This window comes from Trichechus manatus, unplaced genomic scaffold (genome assembly GCF_000243295.1).
Source record: "Trichechus manatus latirostris isolate Lorelei unplaced genomic scaffold, TriManLat1.0 scaffold00080, whole genome shotgun sequence".
In the NCBI taxonomy this organism is placed as follows: Eukaryota; Metazoa; Chordata; class Mammalia; order Sirenia; family Trichechidae; genus Trichechus; species Trichechus manatus.
In genome coordinates, this window is record NW_004444016.1 from 9,184,253 (window position 1) to 9,199,159 (window position 14,907).

General features: G+C 48.9%; 1 protein-coding gene across 2 annotated transcripts; it reads right to left on the reverse strand.

The window, feature by feature from the left end:
* Positions 1–770: 770 nt before the first annotated feature.
* On the reverse strand, positions 771–14,907 carry PCDH12 (protocadherin 12). Of its 2 annotated transcripts, none has more exons than XR_001121516.2 (4): positions 11,720–14,907; positions 8,280–8,391; positions 5,246–5,397; positions 771–1,195 (listed from the first exon to the last, which is right to left on the reverse strand). XR_001121516.2 is itself a non-coding variant. In XM_023735511.1 (4 exons), exons 1-4 carry the CDS (start codon positions 14,597–14,599, stop codon positions 771–773), a joined length of 3,558 nt encoding a protein of 1,185 aa, XP_023591279.1. The 2 variants fall into 2 exon arrangements, 1 of the variants encoding a protein (XP_023591279.1); XM_023735511.1 differs by having other exon boundaries at positions 8,291–8,391; positions 11,720–14,599.

Below are 14,907 nucleotides of genomic sequence, written 5' to 3' on the forward strand. Positions count from 1 at the left end.
TAATAATACCTCCCTTCCAGGGCTGTGGTGAAAATTAAGTTAAATCATATTGTAAAGTCTGGTGCATGGCTTCTGTAAATGTTCTATAAATAGTAGCGCTTTTCGTAGCCCCAATTTACCAGCTGAGCAGCAGATTATTTGATAATGTAGCACTAGGAGTGGGCTCAAGAGTACACATGTCCAATATTTGTGTACCTAACATGCTGTGCACCAACTTCCCCCAGTCCAGGCCCAGTAAGACTCTCTTGTCAGTGGATGACAAACAGCCCTCACTCCGCTACTCTTCCCCCCTCCCTCTTGACAGGTGTAAACAGAAGAGTGAGCCACTGCTTTTCCTTTATTAGTACATCAGAGAGCATTGCCTGGGGCCCCCAGGATCCAGCTCCCTACCCCTAGTATCCAACAAGGCCAACTTTTCCTGCTTGTGACACTCCTTGGCATCTGTTCCACTGGAAGACTGACTCTTTGCACTCTGTGTGTGTTTTGCCAGCAAACACCTATCTCAGCCCCAAACTGTCCCATCCTGCAAAAAATTCACAGGCAGAGCCAGTCCCTAACAAGGGAGCCTGCTTTGGTGAGACAGATGTGAGTCCTGGGGCACCAGCCTCCTTTGCCGGGGCAGCACTGGTCACCTTAAAGTTCTCAGGCACCTCGGTCAGTGAGTTCAAAGATTTTAGAAACCAGCTCATGTCCCAGGATCCTTAGAGCCTGGGCTCCCTAACATCTCCCAGGGCCCCTGGTTCCTGGATCCAGAGATCCCCAAAATGTGTTCACAGACCTCTGCTGCTGCTACTGCTGCAGGTCCTGCCCTTGGCCCCCGTCTTTCCACCTGGGGCACCCTGGGCTTCCGTGCCTGAGGTCCCGCTGGTGGCCAGGTCCAGACTGAGGGTCCTCCCGCAGACCGACAGCCGCCGCAGCACCTCAGAGGCGGCTTCCACGGGTACCACGCTGGAGCTTTGCGCCAGCAGCATCTCCAACAGTGAGCTCATCTCTGAAACGAAGGTGCTGGCCAGCCGCGTGCCCGTAGGGCTCAGCTCAGGCCCCGCCGCCTTCCCAAACGTCTGGAAGGTCCGAGGCTCCTCCGCGGCCGCAGCGTCCGGGGAGCACACGTTGTCGCGGTAGTTGGTGGTGAGGGGCAAAGAGAGCCTCGCCATCCAGGCTGGGTCGGGGGCGCTCAGCCGGTCCAAGGCCAGGCCTGCAGGGGCAGGAAGGGACACAGTGAGGGCCGCCCGGGAGAGCCAGGCGGTGGGCAGGGCTGGGGGCGGTGTGAGGGCACTGGACAAAGGAGGGAAGGGAAATGGCAGGGGGACAGACGGGCAGACAGAGGGGGAAGGAAGGGAAGGGGCCCTGACAGGCAAGCTCCCTGGGCAGGAAGGAGGGTGACTGAAGCACTCGGGTGAGCTGAGTAGGGAGGAGGCAGGAGGAGGAAGGCCTAGAATTAGAAATTGGCCTCTTTCTAAAGCATTTCCCAGTCCGTGGTGCATGTCAGGTCTAGGCGTCCCACTCACTCCTGTACAGCCAGGATTTTCACCCCCTCAGGGAGACTTCTACCCTCAGGGCGCCACTAACTGAAGATGGGGGGAAAAATCCCTTTTCTTAGCCAGGGCTAGAGTGTCTGGCTTGGTGCTGCCTTCTGTTCATATTCACAGTAATAGCCATCACTTCTTAGGTATTTAAGTGCCAAGTAATTTACATAATTATCTCATTTAACCTTCACACAAACCTTTGAGGTCAAGAGTATTATCCTCATTTTATGGATGAAGAAACGGAAGTGCAAAGAAGTTAACTCACATATACCAGGCAACTAGGATTTGTCCACAGGTTTGATGACTTTGAAGCCCTGTGTGACTGCACCATCCTGCCCACTCTCTGAAGAGCTGGCTCTTCCTACCCTTGGATGCTCCAGGTTCCATCTGTGGCCTCTGGGATTCCCAGGCCTCCTCTGTCACCACCCGACCCCACGCCCTCAACTCCTCAACACCTTCACCTTTCAAGCAGCAGGCAGGAAATGCAGCGAAGGGCTGCCCAGGAAGGGGACTGAGGCAGAGGCAGTGGCAAGTCAGCCTGGTGGCTGGGAAATTGAAAAACTGCTAGATCGCCAGTGCCACCTTTACACGTCTCCTTTTCCCATCTCTTCCACAGAAAATTGGTCTCAAAAAACTAGCCCTAGGGTCTGACTGTAGAGGCCAAGTGAGAGGGAAGAAAGGAAAGTAGAAGCCTTGTGGTTAAGAAACTGTCTAAACAAGAATAGGCAAATGGATAGAGACCAAAGTTTATTAGTCGCTACCAGGGGCTGGTGGAAGAGGGAAAGGGAGAGCCATTGTTTGGGAAGCAGTGAATTTCTCTTTATGGTGATGGGAAATTTGGCAGCAATTAAGGGTAATGGTTGCATAACATGAGTCATGTAATTGATATCACTAAGTTATATACCTGAAAAATATTGAATTGACAAATGTGTTATATATATTTTTACACCCATAATAAAAAGATTTAAACATAAAAAAAGAAACTGTCTAAAAAAAAGGCATAAAATTTACTTTAACATTTATGTAATGTTTGCTTAAGATGAGTTGCTTTGAAATCTGTGCATGGAAAAAAAAGACTGGAAGGAGATATGCCAAAATGTTAACCGAAATTACCCCTGGGCAGAAGTGAATTTATTCTTTTTGATTATCTATATTTCCCACAGTAGCCAAATATTAGTTTTGTAATTTGAAAAAGTTATTAAAAAATAAAGCTAATTATATGGATAAGTGAGTCTCTCTCTTACGTGGTCAGTGCTAGACTACACAGGCAGTGAGGTGAGGTTGGGCCCCTTCCCTACGGATCCTTCAGCCTAGCCTGGTGCCCGAGGCTTAGTGAAATGTTTGCTGAATGATTGAGTGAACATAAATATTAACCCTAGACACTTTGGAATTGTAAGCCTTAGTTCCCTGAGACTTGAGGCAATAAGGTGGAAACTCTTTTGGTGTTACAGAATCAGGCCTTTCCTCGTACAAGGGTCAGAGAGCTTCAGAAAGAGCAAAGCTTGGAATGAGAAAATCACTGGGGCGTATGAGAACACAGTGCAACTGAAGAGTGATAGTGAATTCCCTCGGCATCACCCACCAGCTCCAGGCTTCAGGTGGGCAAGGGGCTGACCTGGGTTTGATTTCCCAATTTTGCCACTTAGGGGCAGTGTGACCTTGGGAAAATTGCTTAACCTCTCTGAGCCTCCCTTTCCTCATAAAATGGTGAGATAGTAGTACTCATCTTGTTGGGTTGTTGTGAGAATCTGGTGTGTGATGCAACCAGTAAAATATTGTTATCATCACATCATCAGATAGGGCTTTTGTTTGAAGCAGCAAAGTGCCCGGTCTCAGGCACCGCGCCAGTAGTGCTATCATAGCCCAGCCCAAGAACAGCAAAGGCTGTTTCTATCCCTGCTTCTCTCTTTACCCTTACCCCCTACTTCTTATAGTCCCCGTGTACTAAGTGCCTGCTGTGCTGTGGGGAGGCAGGACCTTGTGGGAACCTAGCACACAGGTTCTAGCCCAGGGCAGTCCAATAGAGATAGAATGTGAGCCACATTCGTAATTTTTAAATTTTCTAAAACAAAGTAAGAAGAAACACGTGAAATTAATTTTAAAAATATATTTTATTTCACCCATTATATCAAAATTATTATCATTTTATATTGTGATTAATACTTTAAAAATTATTGAGATATTTTATATATTTTTTATACTAAGTCTTCAAAATCTGGAGTGTTTTTTGTATTTATAGTACCTCTCAATTGGGACTATCCATTTTTCAAATGTTAGTATCCACATATGGCTAGTGGTTACTATATTGGACAGTATAGTTGTACATTCTAGACAATGCTGCCCTATAAAACTTTCTGTATATGCCCTGTCCAAAGCGGTAGCCACAAGCCACATGTTAGCTACCGAGCACTTGCAATGTGGCTGGTATGACTGCAGAACTGAATTTTTCACATTATTTAATTTTAATTAATTAAAATTTAAATTTAAATAGTCACACATGGCTGGTGGCTACTGTATTGGGCAGCTCAGCTCTAAAATTTAGAGTTGTGCACCTGTGTTAATAACCATTAGCTGCATGACCTTGGGCAAACCGTTAAACAACTCTGCCTCTCAGTTTTTTCCTTTACAAGTAGGAAATAATGAGTAGCACCTATTCATATGATTTTCATGAGGCATTTAGAACAGGGACTAGCACATAGAAAGTGCTCAATAACTGTTTGCTACTTTTTTTTAACCAAGGAAAAGGAAGTCTTCAGCATGTTTGCAGCCAGATGGAGGAGACAGGATATGTCCACATGAGAAATAAATTGTTAACTGCAGAAACAGAAAAACCACAGCGTAAGGATTGTCCGAGGTGTGGTGTGGTACGTAAAGAAGGCAGGCCAATGTCCACAGCAGGGGAGACAGCTAGCTGATTCTTGAATTAAACTTCTCGTTATGTATTTATGTCAAAACTAATTGTCTCACTACAGAAAAAAACCCCTTTGGCTTCAATTAGAAATATTAGCACATTAAAGAGTTGACTCAGTTCCCAGGGTGAAAGGAAATTTAAATATACCAAAGAAATGCAAGTGAATGGTTTAGGAGTTAAGGGGAAGTCTGATGTTGGGCAAGGAGCCCTGGTGGCAGAATGGTAAGCAGCTGGGCTGCTAACCAAAAGGTCGGCAGTTCGAACCCACCAACGGCTTCATAGGAGAAAAGACCGGGTTATCTGTTCCCATAACAATTACAGCTTTGGAAACTCTATGGGGCAATTTTACCCTGACATGTACGGTTGCTGAGTTGGACTTGACTCAACGGCAAACAACAACTGATGCCAGGCAGGCCCAGGTTTCAGCCCCTCTTCAATCACTGTGGTACTTTACCTCTCTGAGCCTCAGTTTGCTCATCTGTAAATTGGAGCTAATAATAATACCTACCTCAGAGGACTGTTTGGAGTCTTAAATGAGATAATGTGTGCAAGATGCTTCCCCAGTGCCTAGCCTACAGCAAGAGCTCAGTAATCATTCACCTTACGATGACTTTATAGTTAATAAAGTAGAACCTGGTCTATAAACAAACAAGTACCTTCTGAGACTCCAGGGGAAGTAAAATGGAGCCAGTGTTCCTTCCTAAAAAAAGAATAGCTGTGTAGAACTCTGGAGTAGAACTCTGAAGCCTGAGAGTGTGAGGACTCTGAAGGCAGAAGAAGTGTTGAAGTGACCATGCGGAGACCCTACCTGTGTGGGGATCCAGTAGGCTTGACAGCTCTTCTTCTAGCAGCTGCTTCACAGAGAGGTCTTCTTCAGGGTCCAAGAGCCCCTCCTCCTGGTCCAGTTCTGCCTGGCCACCAACCCTGGCACCTGTGCCTTCTGTATCTAGTACTGTACTCCTGCAAAAGAAGACAACCCAGTCTATTAGTGAGGAAATGCAAACATAGGTTCATTCATTTTATTCATTCATTCATACTATTCTCACCAGCATTTGTTTATCCATATAGGAGAGTGGGTATATACGGCAGCTTTCAGAGTCAGACCAACCTGGGTATGTAATCTCAGCCCTGTTGCTTACTCTGAATCTCAGTTTCCTCATCTGTAAAATGGGGATAATAAATAACACCCACCTTATGGATTGTTGTGAGGGTAAAATGAGATGTTGTATATGAGAGGCTTTGCATAGTGCCTGGTACCTCCTAAACACTCAACAAATGGAAGTAGTTATGAGTGCATTGATATTATTACTCACCGGTGTTCCTCCAATGCCTTTGCAACTTTTGGCACAGAGTAGGAGGAGTTTAGTAAACTTCAGTTGAACCAATCAGGTCTTTGAACCAATTTGGTCAGGTTTGAACCACTGCTGATAATTTGCATTTCTAACAAGTTCCCTGCTGAGAATTTGCATTTCCACCCCAGATACACCGAATCAGAATCTACATGTTAACAAGATCCGCAGGTGATTCTTATGTATAACTTCCTGGGAACTTGTCCGAACCAGTTCAAAGCCCTGAAACCCATACAGTCATTCATCCGTACATCAGAATGTGAGCTCCAGTGAGGGCAGAGATTTTTGTCTGTCTCATTCCCTACTCTCTCAGGACAGTGCCTGGCACATCCAAACCCACTGCTGTCAAGTCATTCTGACTCATGTGACCCTATAGGACAGAGTAGAACTGCCCCATAGGGTTTCCAAGGCTGTAAATGCTGACCGAAGCAGACTGCCACATCTTTCTCCCTTGGAGCTGCTGGTGGGTTTGAACCGCCAACATTTTGGTTACTAGCCTAACGCTTAACCACTGTGCCACCAGGGCTCTGCCTGGCACATAACCCGTTGCTGTCGAGTCGATTCTGACTCATAGCAACCCTATAGGACAGAATAGAACTGCCCCATAGAGTTTCCAAGGAGCACCTGATGGATTCGAACTGCCGACCTTTGGTTAGCAGCCGTAGCTCTTAACCACTATGCTACCAGGGTTTCTGCCTGGCACATAGTAGGTAATAAATATTTCACAGAATGGATAGCTGAATGTCCCCTCCTCCCTGTTTGAGGTCAAATTCAGGGCAGAAGAGCAGGTCTATGGAGGATGTAAGTGAGGTGAAGCATCCTAAAGCTGCTCAGACTCTACTTCCCACATCCCAAAGTCCTGCTGGCTCCATCCTGCTCCCTCTTTTGTATAAAAAAACAAAACAAAAAAATCGTTTCCATCAAGTTGATTTTGACTCATGGTGACTCCATGTGTTATAGAGTAGAATTGCTGTATAGGCAAATGGTTTGCACTTGGCTAAAGGTTGGCAGTTCAAACCCACCCAGCAGTACCACGGAAGAAAGTCCTGGTGATATGCTTCCATTAAGATTATAGCTCTTTCCTATAAACCCTCCCTGTCTCTTGGGAGAGGCCAGCTGGGACTGTCTCGACATGAGGGCACAGACCTGGCCCTTCTCCCTGACAGACAGGAAGGCTCCCTGAGGGGTTTTAGGGCCTGGGAGTCCTCTTGGCCATTTCTGCTGCTGTGAAGGAACCAGCAGGAAGGTGGCAAGTTTGTGAGTAGTATTAACAACAACTAAAGTTGAGTGAAGGAGTCCTTGTGATGCAACAGTTGAGTGCTCAACTGCTAACCAAAAGGTTGGTGGTTCGAACCCACCCAGCAGTTCTGCAGGAGAAAGCCTTGGCGATCTGCTCCCATAAAGGTTACAGCCTAGAAAACCCTATGGGGCAGTTCTGTTCTGTCACATATGGGCTCACGACGAGTTGAAATGGACTTGATGGCACCTAACTCCAACAGCAATGTTGATTGAGCAGGGTACATGTACCTTCTCATTCAAACCTTTCACAGCTGTAAGGGGTTCTCTTGTTATCATCCCCATTTTATAAATGAGGAAACCAAGGCTTGTAAGGATTATGCAACTTGCCCAAAGTCCTCATGAATTAAGTGATAGAGCAATAATTCAAGCCCAGGTCATGTAGCCTTCATGTGTCCGCTCACCCCTACTCCATACTACCTCTGACCATCTTTGCTAAAAAGAAGCTACAAGATGTCATGGCTAGAGCACTGAACCAGGAATCCCAGGCCCTGAGGACCAGTCCCAGCTCTGCCATCTCCCTACCACCTCCCTTCCTATGTGACCTTGAGCAAAGTTGCCTTAAGGGGAAAGGACTTAGTATTGCTTTAGCACTATCATGTATCAGGCACTGGACTGTGGGCTTAGAATACATTTGATCATTAAATCCTTCCCATACCTCTACAAGGGAAGTGTTGGGACCCCCATTTTACAAATGAGAAAACTGAGGCCCTAAGAGATTATCTGACTTGCTCAAGTTTACATAGGGTTAGATCAAACTACTTAGAGCCTCAGTCTCTCCATCTGTAACAAGGAGTTAGATAAGATGTCCTCTGAGGTCTCTTCAGTTCTAGGACTACCCAAAGGGACGCACCCACATATCCACGCCCTTAGCAGAAGGCCTTCATATTATGTTTAAGGTCAAGAGAAAGAAAGGCGAAAGTTACAGATTTAAAGCTGATAACCCAGCACCTCTGTAACCAGGGGAAAGACAGAGCCTCAGGGATGAAGTCATTTCCTTAGTGACTCTGGGTCCTGTAAATACTGTAAATACAGTGACCAGGACCAAACTGGCTGGGATGGGGGATGGGTGCTGTCTGCTGCTTTCTCCCAGGACAGCAGGGTCTGGGGCTGTGCTCACCCCTTTCTCACGTCACAAAGGTGATCCCAGGGGTGAGGGCCATGCTAGTGGGGGACTCCAGAAACCTTCGGGGCTACGTGCTGCTTACCTGCCACCGCTGCCGGGCTTGGCCGAGTACTTATTTCCCCGGTGGTTTGGTTTGGGCTGGAATTGGCCCTGATGCAGCAAGGACAGCAGCTGGGAAATTTGCTACAAGACAGGAAAAATCTGTTGACTCCACACAATTCCGACCCAGCACACTTCCTCGCCGGATGTTTCCTTCAATGCCGGTGCTTTCTTTTTATAGTCTTTCCTCCAGCTTCAGATGTTTGTGTGATCAGGTGGGGGATGGTGCTGGGTGTCGCAGACCTGTATGGGCAGGTTCCCTGCTTCGCCATGTCACCCCAGGACTTGGGTGCTTGAGGGAGAGAATGGGGGCCCTCTGGACCCATCCCCCTCCCCCTCACTCCCCCAAGTGACCTGCTTCTGGTGGAATCTGTGGGATAGGGGTGAAAAGGGCATTTCTTGACTGTAAATTCATTATTACTTTGATAAAGATTATCTTAAACAAATGGCTATTTCCCCCTTCAACAGTATTCAAACACTCAGCCTATTTTTGTGGGCCAGATGTATGATTATGTAGTGGAGAAGGCAAAATGGTGTTATTTAATCATTCATTTATCCATCTCCTTTCATTCATTCAACAAGTATTTAATAAGGGCCTGTCTGGGAATAAGAATGAGAACAAGACTCAGGGACTCTGAGCCCTCAGGGAACTCACAGTCTCTCAGGGAAGACAGGGAGCAGTGGTACCACTGGGGGTTACACTGGTAGTTGAGAAAGGATAGGGGTCTGTGGGAACAGAGGAGAGCCCCTAGCCTGATTTGGAGTGGGGGCAAGAGAGGGATACTGGAGAAAATTTATTCGTTTATCAACAAATGTCTATTGAGTTCATACTATGTGCCAGCATCTCTGTTGAGTCCCGAAGGTTCGACAGGAGTTTGGTAAGTGGGGAGTTGGGGTGAGGGCTGCGGGAGGGGTGAAGGGTAGGTTTCAGGCAGAAGGCACTGCGAGCGGAAAGGCTGAGAGGCTGAAAGGCCGGAAGAGATGGTGGCGTTTCAGGAAGGCTGGAGAATGGGGTGAGGGCGGGTGAGATGTCATAGCCAGGCCCTACAGGGCCTTATGAGGGAGAAGGCAACAGGCCAAGTCTTGGGAGGCTGAGTTCTAATTCAGGCCGTCTCTAGTTTGTTGTGTAATGTCAGGCAGGGTTTTGAAACTTCTCAGGACTCAGTTTCCTCATCTCTAAGGTGGGGCTAGAAATCCCCACCCAGACTTCTTCACAAATTGTGGAGATTAATTAGATGGTTTGAAAAAGTTAAGAATTACTTCAAATGCAAAGGATTTGGGTTATTACTCCTGGAAACACTGCCCCTGCCTCCTGGGCTCACCCCATTCCTCCATGGGGAGGCCCACTCTGTCCCTCTGGACAGCTCAAGGCAAGAAGTGCCAACCTCAGAGGAGAATTAGGAGAGGGTGTGGCCAGGACTGGGGTTTCCTCGTGACTTGGGAGGGTCAGGGTCCCATTGCCCACCTCAGGGCAGATCCCAACCTGAGCCCCTGACCCAGGCCCGGAAGCCCTCCTAAGGCACCTGCCAGCCTATGTCTGAATGACAGCTGACATTTCAGGGACACTTCTGTATACCCAGCCCTGTACTGGTCACTGTCACGCAGGGTAACTTCACAGAGCCCAGACTCTGAGTCAGACTCAGCTTCAAACCCTAAGTCTGCATCTGCCCCAGTTCCCATCTGTGGGATCTTGAGCATTCTGAGTCTCAATATCCTCAGCACTAAAAATGGAAATAATAGTGAAACCCAGGTCATGTGGTGGCTATGAGAATGAAATGAGCCAAAGTATATAGATCACTTATTAATAGATCCCATAATAAGCACTTAATAACTTACCAGGTAGTATACAATCTCATTTAATCCTTAAAATAACCCAAGGGAAGAGATACTATTACACCCATTTTGCAGATGTGAAGATTGAGGCTCATAGGGATTACATAGCAATTAGTGGCAGAGCTAGAATTAAACCCAGTACCCTGACTCCCCTGCAGCGCTGTGCAGCACACAAGAGACATGTACACTAGGCAAGCTGCTTCTTACCCTCAAGTTACTTCCAAATGGGTACCCTTCTTTCCATTGCCCTAGTTGGATCACCCATAGTGCCTCTCTGTTGTCTCTATTCACCAGCAACCAGCAGAGTGTTTGGCAAAAGGCACTCATCCAATAAGCACTTGATGAATGAATGATTGAATGAACGGCTCTTGGCAACCTCTGGGGCTGCATGGAGCCCAGGGCAAGACTCCTACGAGAGCAGCTGGGCTCACTCCAGGTGGCTTCCTGGGGAGGGAATGGGGGAAGGAAGCCGTGTCCTTGCTGTACAGAAATCTAAGCTGATGGCCTGACCAAACAGAAGCGTGCCTTGGGTGTGCAGCCTCACACAGTGAAAATTATACAGGGGATCAGAGGAGCGGATATGGGTATGAAATCAAGCACCAACCCTGAAAAAGGTTTCCCATTTGTGTCTAGGAAATCCCAAGTCACTAGACATTTTGTCATTCATCATCCCGTTTAATCGTCACACCCCCCTGGGAGGTGATGCAGGGAAAGTTTGCCGTTACAATCCCCATTTTATAGGTGAGGAAAATGAGGCTTATATGTTAAAAGACTTGTCCAAGGTTGCACAGCTCCTAAGTGATTGTGCTGAAATTTGAACCCAGATCTGCCTAACTCCCAAGTTCCAAGGTTGTTTCCACCACACCCAGCCTATAAGCTATAGACTCTTAGGCAAGTCAAATGCAGGCCCCCTGAGCCAGTGCAATGATGCGCATGCTGGCCTACTTCATAGGGAAGTTGCCCAGATAAGATGAGGGCAGTGGATATGAAGAAGTGCTTTGCAGAAGTACTTTGTGCAATCATACAATAGTAATCATTTGCTGAGTACTGCCTGCCTGCCAGACACTGTTCTAAGGGCATTAAGTTCATTAACTCATTTCATCTTCACAGTAAACTTAGGAGGTAGGTGCTGTTAGCATCAACATCCTCAACAGAGAAATTGAGTAACTTCCCTACAGCTTGGAGGAGATAGGGCCAGGATATGAACCCAGGCAACCTTGCTCCAAAGCTTGTGGTTTTAATCACTACCTTTGCTGTGTGTCTACTTGTGCCAAGCATCATGAGTAAATGCTTTATAGGGATTAACTGATCAAATCCTCAGGACAACTCTACAAGGTGGATACTCTTCCTATCACCCCTGTTTTACAGATAAGGAGACTAAGGCTCAGAGACAGTAAGTGCTTTGCCCAGGATCACACAGGTGGTAAGTTCTGTTGACCCCAGAGCTGTGCCCTGAACCACTGCCACACCATGTACCATAAAGGTATGGCTGTAAGGAGCGTGAGGGTAATAGGGGTGTCTGATGCCACTATTGGTGGTCCAGAGGTGACCAGGAAGGGACTACCCACACCTGAGATACCTGAACAGGAGGAGAATCCATGGTGAGTTCCTCCACAGGGTTCCGCTCTGCGAAGGCAGCCACGGACAGCCGGACCAGGCTCCGCAGGATCTGACGGGGGCCTGACTCTTTCTCAGGAACCATTTTACCATTGAGATTCCGCTTCCGCCTCAGGGTTGCAGAGGAGGCTGGTGGGCTCAGCGGGGCCTCCCCAATGCCCTGGTCTCCGAGCAGTCTCCCAGTGGGGCTGCCTGCAGCCTTCAGGGGCTTTGAGCGTGGCTGGCCCAACGCAGGCTGGGGCTCAGGAAAGTTCAGGTTCTCACGGGAGGCGTTCCTCTGCCTGGGGTGGTTGAAAAGGAGGTTAACTGTGTCCTGCAGCACCTCCTGGCTCTCAGTCAGTGCTCCCAGGTTGCCTTGGTTACGCAAGGTTCTGTACAGGGTCGGAGTAAGGTGAAAGGGGGCCTGCAGGCAGGGGTCCCAGCCTTCACTCGTATTCGCTTCCTTGCCTGTGTCCTTGTGGGGCTGTCCAACTTCACCAGGCTCATCCACCTGTCCCCTGAGCACAGGAACAAGGTGGATGTCTGCCTTCTGAATGTGTTTCTGGGGCCTCTTGGGCTGGTGGCGGTACGTGGACTCAGCCTCCCGACAGTTGTAGGCCCGGTTGTCCTTCTTCTCTGTCCGGCAGATGGACATGACCAGAGCCAAGATCAACCCGAAGATGGCCAGTAGTACAACCAGGCAAATCACCGTCAGTACTGGTGTGCTCAGGGCCCCGGGCTCATGGGCCAAGTCCCTCAGGTGGTCCACGCTGGTGACAAACATGACCTTCAACAGGGCTTGGGTCTGCAAGGAGGGACTGCCACGGTCCTCTACCACTATCTCCAGCTCCCACTCGCTCCCAATGAGGCTGCTGGCATTGGTGACATTGATGAACAGCTGCCCTAGGTGGGGGCTGAGGACAAAGAGGCAAGCTTTGTTACCCCTCCGAATGCTGTAGAGGAGCTCTCCATTTGCCCCTGAGTCTGCGTCCCTTGCCACAATGGTAGTCAAAAGGAATGGCGGGGAGCTGTGGGTGGCCAGTGGTGGTATGTCAACATCAGCTGGACCCAAGCCATTGAAAGTCTCGATGGGCACCAGAAGGTGGCCCGTGGAGGCATTTACAAGCACTGAGAGGCTGGCTTTTCCATTGTTGAGCACAGGCTGAACCACTTCTGGGGAGTTATCATTGGCATCTAGGAGGCTGACCCACATGGAGACACTGGATGCAAGCTGGGGCTGCCCCCTATCCTCTGCAATCACCCGGAACTCAAAGCTGGCCATCTGTTCATAGTCCAGTGTCCTCTGAGCAGTGACCTCTCCTGTGTCTGAGTCAATAGCTACCAAGTGAGAAACTGGGGAGTCCTGGATGCGGTATGAGATTTTTCCATTGATGCCCAAGTCTGCATCATGAGCCTTGACAGTGATGAGGTGAAGAGAGGGTAGATTGTTTTCCCGAGTGGAGATCTCATACCTGCTCTTCTCAAACACAGGTGCATTATCATTGGCATCAGTGATTTGAATGCTGAGTTGTTTCTTGGCTGATAAGGGCTGGAGTCCTTGGTCTTGGGCTAACAGAGTGAGGGTATATTCGGGCCACTGTTCTCTGTCCAGCGTGGCATTGGTAAGCAGCATATATGTATTGCCATTGGTCCTTTTCAGCCTGAAGTGGCCTAGCTCTTGGCTCAGCCAACAGTGGACCAGACCATTGTTTCCTGAGTCTAAGTCATTTGCCATGACGAGAGCAATGAAACTATCCTTGGGAACAGCTTCTGACACCAGTGGTGACTGGGAGGCCCACGTAACATGGATGCTAGGGGCATTGTCATTGACGTCCAGAACCTTGATGAGAACTTTGCAATGGGCTGGGATGGGATTGGGACCCAGGTCTCTCGCCTGGACATCCACCTCATAGGCAGGATTCTTCTCATAGTCTAGTGGTTGACGCAGAATGAACTGGCCTGTCTTAGCATCGATACTGAAGGTGTCTAGCACTTCCGGAGGCGCGTGCTTGCTGAGGAAAAACTCCACCTCCCCGTTGGGGCCTTGGTCAGGGTCGGTGGCAGTCAGGTTTATGAGGAGAGTACCAAGGGCAGCATCTTCTTGGATTTCTAGTGCCAGCGAGCTCTCGGCAAACACTGGGCTATTGTCATTGGAGTCCAGGACATTGACCTTAACCAAGCTGGTGCCTGACTTGGGTGGGTCCCCACTGTCATAGGCGGTTAACACCAGATCAAAAAATGAGTGGATTTCCCGGTCCAGCTCCTTCACCACCACGAGTTCTGCATATTTGGTCTCATCAGGCCCCACGATGACATCGAGGGCAAAGTGCTCACTGGGAGACAGAGTGTATGTGTGCAGTGTGTTGGGGCCAGTATCTGGGTCAACAGCCCTGTCCAGCGGGATCCGGGTATGTAGAGAGGCACTCTCAGAGATTTCCAGCTCCTGCTCACCTTTGGGAAACTGAGGCTGGTGGTCATTGATGTCCAGCACCTGGATCTCGACGTGGATCAGAGCGAAATCCCCTGTGGCAAGCACGTCAAAGGAAACCAGGCAGGGATCCTGCTGCCGGCAGAGCTGCTCTCGGTCCAGCCGCCTCCCCGTGCTGAGCAAGCCGTCTTCAGCGTCCACCTGAATGGGGAGCACTTGAGGGAGCTGCAAGACCTGGAAGACAGCCCCCTCTGGCTGACGCCTCTCCTCCCGGCCCAGTTCCCGGGACAGCTTCCCTATTACTGTGCCAGACGGCACTTCCTCTAATACTTGGTATTTCACAGTGAGAGTGGCCACCTCCTGACAATCCCCTGAAAGGAACAAGTAGCCACCTGGCCCCCAAAGCCCCAGCAGAAACTGCAGAAGTTGCATCATGCTTACCGCCAGAATGGGCTAGATTCAGAAACCACTAGAGTCCTTTAAAGGCTGGGCAAGTCCTCCAGTTTTTCCTGGATGGCTGGGTTAGCTCCGTTCTCCTGCCCCCAAACCCACTGCTATGACCTTGTGCCATAGTTAGATGATGATGGAACAAGCAGGATTCCCGGGCAAGGCCATCTTCATCTGAGAACTGAGAGGTCCAAGCACCAATGAAGCAAAATTGTCCGGGGAGGCCCCACACCAGGCACCAGTCGGTCTACTTCAGCAAGTGATGGACAAGAGCCAGCCCAAGGGGGATTTGACCC